The sequence below is a fragment of the Limanda limanda genome, chromosome 15 (assembly GCF_963576545.1).
Source record: "Limanda limanda chromosome 15, fLimLim1.1, whole genome shotgun sequence".
NCBI lineage: Eukaryota > Metazoa > Chordata > Actinopteri > Pleuronectiformes > Pleuronectidae > Limanda > Limanda limanda.
In genome coordinates this window covers 8,206,230-8,216,065 of record NC_083650.1, presented here as the reverse complement: position 1 = coordinate 8,216,065, position 9,836 = coordinate 8,206,230, and the positions used below count along the sequence as shown (strand labels likewise).

General features: G+C 40.8%; 1 protein-coding gene and 1 pseudogene across 1 annotated transcript; both read right to left on the bottom strand.

The window, feature by feature from the left end:
* Positions 1-501: 501 nt before the first annotated feature.
* LOC133020994 (indoleamine 2,3-dioxygenase 2-like) lies at positions 502-3,252 on the bottom strand (annotated as a pseudogene).
* A 1,562-nt stretch (positions 3,253-4,814) lies between these two features.
* Positions 4,815-8,827, bottom strand: LOC133020993 (indoleamine 2,3-dioxygenase 2-like). Its single transcript, XM_061087763.1, has 11 exons — positions 8,738-8,827; positions 7,874-7,969; positions 7,683-7,802; positions 7,131-7,249; positions 6,933-6,947; positions 6,748-6,847; positions 6,491-6,608; positions 6,349-6,400; positions 5,591-5,739; positions 5,078-5,441; positions 4,815-4,824 (listed from the first exon to the last, which is right to left on the bottom strand). Exons 1-11 carry the CDS (start codon positions 8,825-8,827, stop codon positions 4,815-4,817), a joined length of 1,233 nt encoding a protein of 410 aa, XP_060943746.1.
* Positions 8,828-9,836: the final 1,009 nt, after the last annotated feature.

Sequence of the window (9,836 nt, the reverse complement as noted above, 5' to 3'; positions counted from 1 at the left end):
CATATGTGTTCTCTTGAAGCAGGCACTGTTGAAAATGTCTTCTGGGTTACAGATTTTTTAAAGCAGCATATACAGTATAATGTTTTGACTACTTCTAAGGCAGAGTATTTTCTATGATAATGTAAATGATGTTATTTTTTTCCTTTTTTTTTTTGTTGAAAGTTTGAACTATAAAAAGTAAAGGCTATTTTAACATTTCTCCGCGAGTCCATTAAGAGTTTGCCTCTCAGTCATTTACGGTGTCACAGCAACACTCTGGAACTTAATCTATTTTAGCTCCATTTATCTCTCATCCAGTTGGCATTTTATTTAACATTCAAAGTGCTGCTGTATTGATTTATCTTGCCATTCATCTGAAAGTCCCATCTCGTAAAATTAAATAACTTTCTCTTCTTTTTCTTTTCCTTCGCCACAGAGAACAGGAACACCACACATCTGTCTGCCCACCCACACAAACACCTGTGCACTGAACTTGCGCGAGTAGAAGGGCTATACACAGTGCTAGAGGATCCCTGGTAGCAATCGTATACAGCAGAGAAAACATGTAGCCACCAGCTTTGATTCAAAGACTCAAAACAACAAATGATGTAGCAATGACACTGAACTTGCTCTCTGTTATTTACTGGAAGTTTATGACAGCGACATCCCTGTTACATGTCAGGAACACACACATGCGAGTCTCCCATTCTTACATCAGGCAGTAGGCGACATTATTCAGGTCATTTCCATGCAAATATCTGTACCTTGAGAAAGTGCAATTTCACGATTATGTGCAATATTATGCATTTTTCTACTGTTTCTACATCATTAAAACATTTCCAACTGAAGGTGATTTGCTGTTCTCCTGTGTCCACTGAGTGCTAGAAGCATTGTGAAGTGTCGCCACAGCCAGAGCTGCGTTTGGCTGGTGTCAAGCCGGTGTTAAGCCGTCCACGTTGTACATCTTTTGTGCTTTAGTGGAGCAGAGCTGGACCATGACCAGGGATCAGCAGCATCACCAGCAGCAGCAGCAGCAGCAGCAGCAGCAGCAGCAGCGCGGTGCTGTGCAGCTATGTTCCCTTCTCTCTTCTAATGTGATTACTTCTCAACCTCCAAGTGACGACTGGGAGGTGGGCGGGGGTTGCAGTCGATCAAACTGAGCGACCTGATCCCACGTCTGTCCGTTCAGCCGTCTCCCCTGAGAACTCCCACTGTGTCTGTCTCTCTGTCATTCTCCGCAGCTGAATCGCCTTCGCTTTTAAGTCACCAGGCCTCCACCATTTCATCCGAACGGCATCATTTCACTCCTGCAGCACTTCCTTCCTCTATTTCCCCCCGAGACCACAGTTCTCTCTGTATTTACCTTCCTCCTCTGTCATTGGCTTCTTACTCTTATGGACATAGTGAAAATAGTTTTAAAACAGGTCAACTTACAAATCCCCAGGATATATTATAGTTAGAGATTATAATCAAGGTTTATACAAATAGTGTGATCCATTTGTATAAATATAAATGGCAATAGAAATATAATATCTGAAAATAATAATTTATCGATTTTAGAAGTAAAACAAGTTCCTCTCTGCAACATGATCGTTTAAAAATGTTGAATATCATATATTTTGAATACATAAGTATTAAAATGTGTAGAAGCTCAATCCTAGAAAAAAGTACATTAAAAAAGTGTGATGCTTTGTTTGAGATAGTGGGTCAACAATAAACTTTCTACAAATTTTGATAAAATATGTCATCAAACATAGTCAAACTATCATATCAAAAGTTCCACTAATTTAAATCCAGGCTGAAAAGCAGATTCTGACTCAGGTTCCAGGTGACCACATTCACTGTGACGTCACAGTGTGATGTCATATCTGCACCAAATCATATAGAAACTATGATTTTTTTTCATGAAGATCCATTAGTTATTCCCCTGGGAAATCAGGTGTGAATATCATAAAACTCCTGATGTTAAATGAAGTGCTAAAAAGAAATTCCTGTATCCAATCTCACAAAGCGGGCAGCTCAGGGCTCGGACCTGGTTAGCAGGCATGACAACGTACTTGGTCACAGTTTTGAGTTGGTAGCTCTGTAAATCCACCATTGTAGGCCTGGCAGAGATCAGAGCTGGAGCAGGAGGAGATCAGGTCTGGCAGAGGTGGAAGAGCTGAGGGAGTCTCTACCAGCTGACGGTGGGCAGGAGGCATGTAATCCCTCATGCGTGTCAGGTAGGCCCCTGCATCATTGAAGGGAACAGAAAAGAGAAAACTACAGCTCCTCCAAACAATTTCTGTCAGAGCAATCAAGTGACTGCACAAACAGAGTGATGCATTCATGAGAAGCAGCAGACGGCGGTCAGAGGTCGAGGGAAATACATCATTACCTGTCTCATCTTCATTCCGGATGCACAGCAAAGCATCGAAACACTGAATGGCTGAACACTGCTGCCTGACGAAATTGGCTCATTGCTCACACCTTCATACAACAGCCCTGTCGGAAGCAATGGGTTGTCTCCCCACCTAAAACAGTTCAAAACTATAAAAATGCCGTATTAGCTTCTTGTTTAACAGTTGCAAATCGAGGCGTGTGCTAACATTTCCCACGCTACCTTGTGCAGCAAGAATGAAAAATGCATGAGAAGGGTAAGAGGAGCCGAGAATTATGATGCATGGTGAGATGATCTGCACCAGATGAGATAAATATTGAAAGCATTAATGACTGCAGTATGCAGAACGTCATACGGAGACTGAAACTCCCCCCGAGAGGAAAATTCTCAATGTTCCATGAAATGCATTCGGATCTACGTAATCTAGAGAGAGCACAAATCCACTTATTTTAATTACCTTGAATTTCCATTGCTTTAATATACGTCACAGCATGAAAATCAGTTAAATACAGACTGGGATCGGTTTGATTTAAACTTCTTGTGCATGAGTTTGAAAGTTTTCTTCATCTTCCTCAAAGACTGAGTCACTTTGATGAGACCCTTCTGTACGCCACTGAGGTCAGAGGTTTTCATTGCGTGCATCACCATCAGCGCCCCCTGGAGGTTTAAAATCATCAGTAAGAAAACAAGAGCAAACACACACAGACAATCAAAGGGACACACAATAGGCAGCATCAGTCTGTGGTTCAGAAACAGTTGATGTGAAAGAGGAAGAGTAACAGCAGCCAGTACGAACCATTATGCCTGAACTAGCGGCCATCTCGACAAATAACGACACAATGAAAAAAAAACCTGCAACTCCATTCACAGGGTAAGGAAACGATCAAATCCATGTTCCTGTTTTGTATCTCAGAGGAGAACTAATACTGAAAATCTCTCATTCCTTCTGCTATCAGGCTACTATACTCAGACAGTAGTCATTTTAAATTACATCTTTGATGACTGTGCTTTTTAAATGATATAACAAATGTCTATTTATTGGGAACATTTTTTATTGCTATTTATTTTAACTCCTTAATCTTTATCTTGATGCCCTCACAGATCTCTATTTGTTTGTGTGATCGTCAACTCTGTAAACTGCAAATGATTTGCCCTCCTTGGCAGTAAAGATGTTTTCAGAAAATGAATCTGAAAAAAACTTGGAACAATGGAAGTAGGAGGTCTGTCCAACAACGTTTACAACCTGGCCATTTCTGTCTCTTTCCTAAAAGGTACAATATCAGGACCTCATCCATCGTCGCCATGTTTGCTGCTGTCAGAACTCTCATTCTCTGCACTGCCATGTTGTGAATATATCGCATAACAACCTTGCTAATGTAAAAGACACGTGCAGGTTTAATCAGCAATGTCTCTCCATTCATATGTAAAGTAAGCAAAGATGAGTCTTTAGATCTATTGTCATGAGAGCATCTCCAATGTTTTTCAAGCACTAAGAGGATTTCGATTGTCGAGACAAACATTGTATTTGCACCTTGTGTTTACAGAAGCACCTTTTATTGATGTTAATTCTCTCTGAGCTCTCTCTCACACAAAACTCTGGATAATATGACTCCACCTATGAAGGTTAGTTTCATAAAAAGGTCCCAGTCATCCATGGATAAGGTTCACACGTTCTCCCTTTACATCCTGATGCTTCAGGTTGAGTCTCTCATGCAAACACATATTCAGATCCCACGAAGGTCTTAATACTCTTGTTCTGCTCTGTTGGAAGCGGAGCTGGAAACGTCCATTATTCAGAGGGACTGTGTAGAATTGTCTCCAAATGTATTGGCTTGTCCTGCGACAGCATCTAAATCTGATTCCTTTGTACTTCAGCTCATATGAGAAACGGAACAACAAACGTATTATGTACACTCCCAAATTCACTTCAGCATGAAATGAGACAAATGACAGTTTTGATTTCTGGTGACATTTATTTCCACATTCCCATTGTCTGTTTCTGCCTGGCACCTTGTTATGCTTCCACTGTTTGAAACACATGTAGAATACGGGCTGAGACACATCAGTCAACACCCAGTGAGTATATTTAGACGCCCAGTGAAATGTATTATTTTGACCGGGGCTGTGTTTCCTTGCATTAAACGTCAGTTTGAGCTTAGTCCAAATAACAGGACACATTCTATCAAGAGAATAAATACACAAATAGACTTACATCAATTTTTCATTATCTTGTGTCCAATGTCATCACTTTCCAAACTAGATGATGCCATATAAGTTTGTGTAGATTGTTTAGATGTGATTACATTAGTGGTAAAATGTATGGAAGCCCAATTCTGCCAAATAAAAACTACATTAAAAAGTTTAACATTTTGTTTGAGAGGGTGGTTCAAAAATGAACTTTCTAGTCATTTTGATTGAATATCTTAACACAATTAGTCAAACTATAATCTCGCTTTTATTTTGATCTGCACCAAATCACATCATAGAAACCAAGATTGTGTCCCAATGTTAAAGGAAGTGCTAAAAAGAAATTCCAAGATCCCCCCAACGATCTGGATCAGCAACACAACTTAATTCTCTGACCTCTACTGCATCTTTACAGCAGGTTTCCTGGTAAAAGTGCCAAGTAGGTTTTGTATCATCTTGCTTACAAACAAACAAACCAACCAAAGCACAGACAGTGGTGAAAACATCTTCTTCAAGGAGGTAATATTTGACATTTCGGTTTCTTTTGACACAGGTGATGTCTCTAAGATCAGGGATTTTTGTGTATTGTTACGAGCACTCTTGAGGAAGACCATGAGGTTGGATCCACCAGTCCCTTTGAGAGTAGCCACGCCTCTGAGCGGGCAGCTCACGGCTCGGGCCTGGTTAGCAGGCATGACGACGTACTTGGTCACAGTATTGAGGTGGTAGCTCCGTAAATCCACCAGCGCAGACACACAGGTATTGTAGGCCTGGCAGAGATCAGAGCTGGAGCAGGAGGAGATCAAGTCTCTCAGAGGTGGAAGAACAGAGAGAGTCTCTACCAGCTGACGGTGGGCAGGAGGCATGTAATCCCTCATGCGTGTCAGGTAGGCCCCTGGATCAGTGAAGGGAACAGAAAAGAGAAAACTACAGCTCCTCCTCAAAACAATTTATGTCAGAGCAATCAAGTGACTGCACAAACAGAGTGATGCATTCATGAGAAGCAGCAGACGGGGTCAGAGGTTGAGGGAAATACATCATTACCTGTCTCATCTTCATGCCGGATGCACAGCAAAGCATCGAAACACTGAATGGCTGAACTCTGGGCTGCACTGCAGCCTGATAACGAAATTGGCTCATTGCTCACACCTTCATACAACAGCCCTGTTGGAAGCAACGGGTTGTTTCCCCACCTAAAACAGTTCAAAACCATAAACATGCCGTATTAAAGGGAAAGTTGGCCAAAATAAGGAATATTCACTGATTATCTACTCACCACTATGCGGATGAAGTGGTGGGTGAGGTGTTTGAGTCCACAAAACATTTTGGGAGTTTCAGGGGTGAAGAGTGTTTCAGCCAAATCCTACACATTTGAAGTAAATGGGGGCGACCACTTCTTCAAATGTAAAAAAAAAAAAACGAAAATGACTTGCGTCATTTAAATCACAATTTTTGCCTGAATGACCTCTGTCATTCTCCTCTGTAGCCATATTCATGTTCGCACACACACACTGAACATTAGCTGCGGTAGCATCGCTACTTCGATTAGCATAGCTACTTGTGGTAGCGGACATTTAGGCACATGGATCACTGAACAGCAGCATTGCGGAGGCATGTTCTCTTTTTTTCTGTTGTCTTTTTTTACATTTAAAGAATCAGTCACCATTTACTTTAATCGTATTGGATTTATCTGTAACACTGTTTAACCCTGAAACTCCAAAAAGGTTTTAATAAGAATAGATAAATATTGAAAGCATTAATAACTGCAGTATGCAGAACGTAGTACGGAGACTGAAACTCACCCTGAGAAAAAAATTCTCAATTTTCCATGAAACGCAGTCGGATCTACGTGATCTAGAAAGAGCACAAATCCACTTATTCTTATTACCTACATCACAGCATGAACATTTATTAAATTCAGACTGGGCTTTGATTTAAACTTACTATGCATGAGTTTGAAAGTTTCCTTCATCTTCCTCAAAGACTGAGTCACTTTGATGAGACCCTTCTGTACGCCATTGAGGTCAGAGGTTTTCATTGCGTGCATCACCATCAGTCCCCCCTGGAGGTTGAAAATCATCAGTAAGAAAACAAGAGCAAACACACACAGACAATCAAAGGGACACACAATAGGCAGCATCAGTCTGTGGTTCAGAAACAGTTGAAGTGAAAGAGGAAGAGTAACAGCAGCCAGTACGAACCATTAGGCCTGAACTAGCGGCCATCTCGACAAATAACGACACAATGAAAAATCCCCTGCAACTCTCCTCACCGGGTAAGGAAACGATCAAATCCATGTTCCTGTTTGGAAAATGCATGAGCACAACATCATCATCACACTATGAAAATCACGTGAGGGTAACATTTTTATTTTAACTCTACTCACCCAATTTCCATTGCCCTAAAATGAAAATGAAAGAAACAGTTGCATCAGCGCAGGCTATTCTTATCGAGCAATTGTTCTACGTGACTGAAATACAGACTATGCAGTTCAATGGTGAGGTTACTACCATGATAAAGGAGGGGGTTTGGCCTCATGCATGAAGTAAAGACATTAATAAAGCAAACAAAAAACAGTGCTCACCCTTTGGGGTCCTTTAATTTCCAGTTGGCTAAAACTGAATCTGCATAAGTTAAGATGGGTGGAAGTCCAAGTCTGCGAGACACCAGCCAGTAGGGCCAGGCCAGAGCTTTAGGGAGAATCTGTCAACCAAGCAAAACAATCCCTACATCAAAGATGGATTCTGACCATCAATTAGTTTTTCTTATCACACTGTGTTTGTCTGGTGAAACTTCACAATTGACAGCTGATGACAGTACTCGTAACTGGGATATTATGGCTTCATTTCAGGATGGTGGGAGGACCAGGAGAAAACCATCTTTACACACAGTCAACGGTTTAAAGAAAACACCATCATCAGGTCCAAATTTATATTTCTCCAAAACTCTGGTTTATGACCAAATATTCACAAAAAATATCATTTCCTTCAGGAATTTAGCTTGAATCATTGCTGTTGTAAAGTACGGCCTCCCAGAGCAGCAGGTACTGTAGACTTAATTTGTCACCTTGCTTTTAACATTCATTATGATAAAACAGTTTCAGCCATCCTTCCTTCCATTGATCTGCGTTTTTTACCTGAGAAGGTGCATGTCGTCCATCCTGCCACACGTACCCCATGGTGATGAACCCCAGCACAAGCCGAGCCAGCCTGAGCTCCCTGTGGCTGCTCAAGAGATGGGGACTCAACACCGGCATCTGGGAACACATGCTTTTATGGGTCCATGTCCGAGAGCAACAAACACAATCAACGCTTTGCTCATTCTCACCTCGTGAACCAGGTCCCGTAGTTTACGTGACTCTATCAGAGGTGTGAGATTATTTGCCAGGTCCAGCCACACCCGGTAATAGTCTGGAAGGTTCGTCTAGATGATAAAGAGTAAGATGAATTGTTCATTGATTGATTGATTTTTGTGCATGTAGAATGTAATAAGTACCATCATCAGCTCATGTTTGCTGTGGTGCCCGACCTGCATGTCAGGGAATGACTGGTGCTATCCATCAGAGAGAGACAGCAATTTAAATGAGGAGGCAGGAGAAAACTGAGAAAATGAGCCGGGTAGAAAATGAGGATGCCCTGATGGGAAATCACTGTGTAAACAGGAGAGTGGGCTGTGCTTCATGCCAGTGTTTGATTTTTTTAGTTCAAAATTAAAATGCCAAAGTTGATTATTTATCATTCTCACAGGTTTATGACAGTGTATTCAATTTCAAAATTCAAATATATGGAGTAAAGTCCTTCTTTCTGAGATTCTTTATCCAAATTTGACAAAATGAGTATATGGAACTCTCATTCTGCTGGAAACAGACTAGGTCCAGTCTTGTGAATGGCTCAATAGAAACCTGAAGAGACAGGCTTTCACCGGATCAATAACTGTTTATAACCTCAAAAACAAGCATGATTATCATTTTCCCCAGATAGACCAATGTACCTCCGATCAAATACCTGAAAAGCACCAGATAAAGAGAAGCTAATCCTTGCTGGTAAACAAAGCTGTCTCTGTTTGTGCAGTATTGAAAGTATTGTTATTGTCATGACATTCTGTTGTCTGGTGTAAGATCTGCTTTTATTACTATATGGTAAAAAAACAAAGAGCTTTTATGAGAAAAGGAGAGATGATGATGAAACTTACCAGTGGCTCCTTGAGGATAAATCCAAGCTCCTCAGAAATTTCAAATGCATCAAAGTCTGCCTGAAGTGCTTCGGTGTTGATAGTCGCCATATGTTCTGCCCTGTGCTCTGCTGCAGTGAATGCAGTGATGAGAAGAGAAACTCAGACTGTGTCTGACACCCAAACCTGCTTTTACTACCTTTGCCTTAATAAAAAAAACTGAAAACAACATCTGAAGCCCACAAACAGGGAAGCATTGATCCTGTAATGTCACACATTCACAGAAACAACCCAGAGACAGATCATGTTTCCATAACTTCAACTCTGTATTATTCAGGTTTTGAGACAAATACCAAAAGATCATACAGGCTTTAAATATATTTAAACCCAACTGCTGCATAAAGAAGACTCCCTGTACAGTGGTGAATTAGCAAATTATGTGTTGATGATGTTTCTGTATTCTCAACACTGGTAAAAAAAAAAGTATTTGGACTCTTCTGTTTCTTAATGCTGTTTGAACATCGTTTTTTTGGTTGAACTAACACCTGTTATTTAACTTTGGACACTGAAACGTCTGAGGGTGCAGACCAAACACTGAAGGTGTGAGAGCGCCCTTAGTGTTGTTTCACCCTGTCTTGTCTTCTGCTCATGCAAAGCTTATATTTACATTTCTGCAGCAAGAAATACTTGACACTCCAGCTTTGTTTACATATATTCTTGCTATTTTATAATATTCATCTATTCGCCATCAATCGAGTACACAGGGACGTGCAGAGCTGTCGTTAAAGGACCAGATTGAGACTAAATTTTGTAAACTTAACCCAAATAATAAGCTTAAAGAGTCAGAAACCCTCTTACAGCTCATTATCTGAGGATGGAGTGCTTCCAAAAAACATAAAATCAAATCTAAATGTGTTCTGTTCTTTCTGAGTGTTGTTGTGTTGACAACAGAGGCTGTTACTTTGCGGAAGGTGCCTGAGACGCTGTCACATCTTATCCAAAGCAAAACAACAGAGGCTGTGATTCGAGTGCAAATGGATCGTGTCAGTAATTCAAATGGGACGATGACACAGTTTCAATTTTTTCCCCAGAATACTGTGTTTACCAGTCAAAATCATGT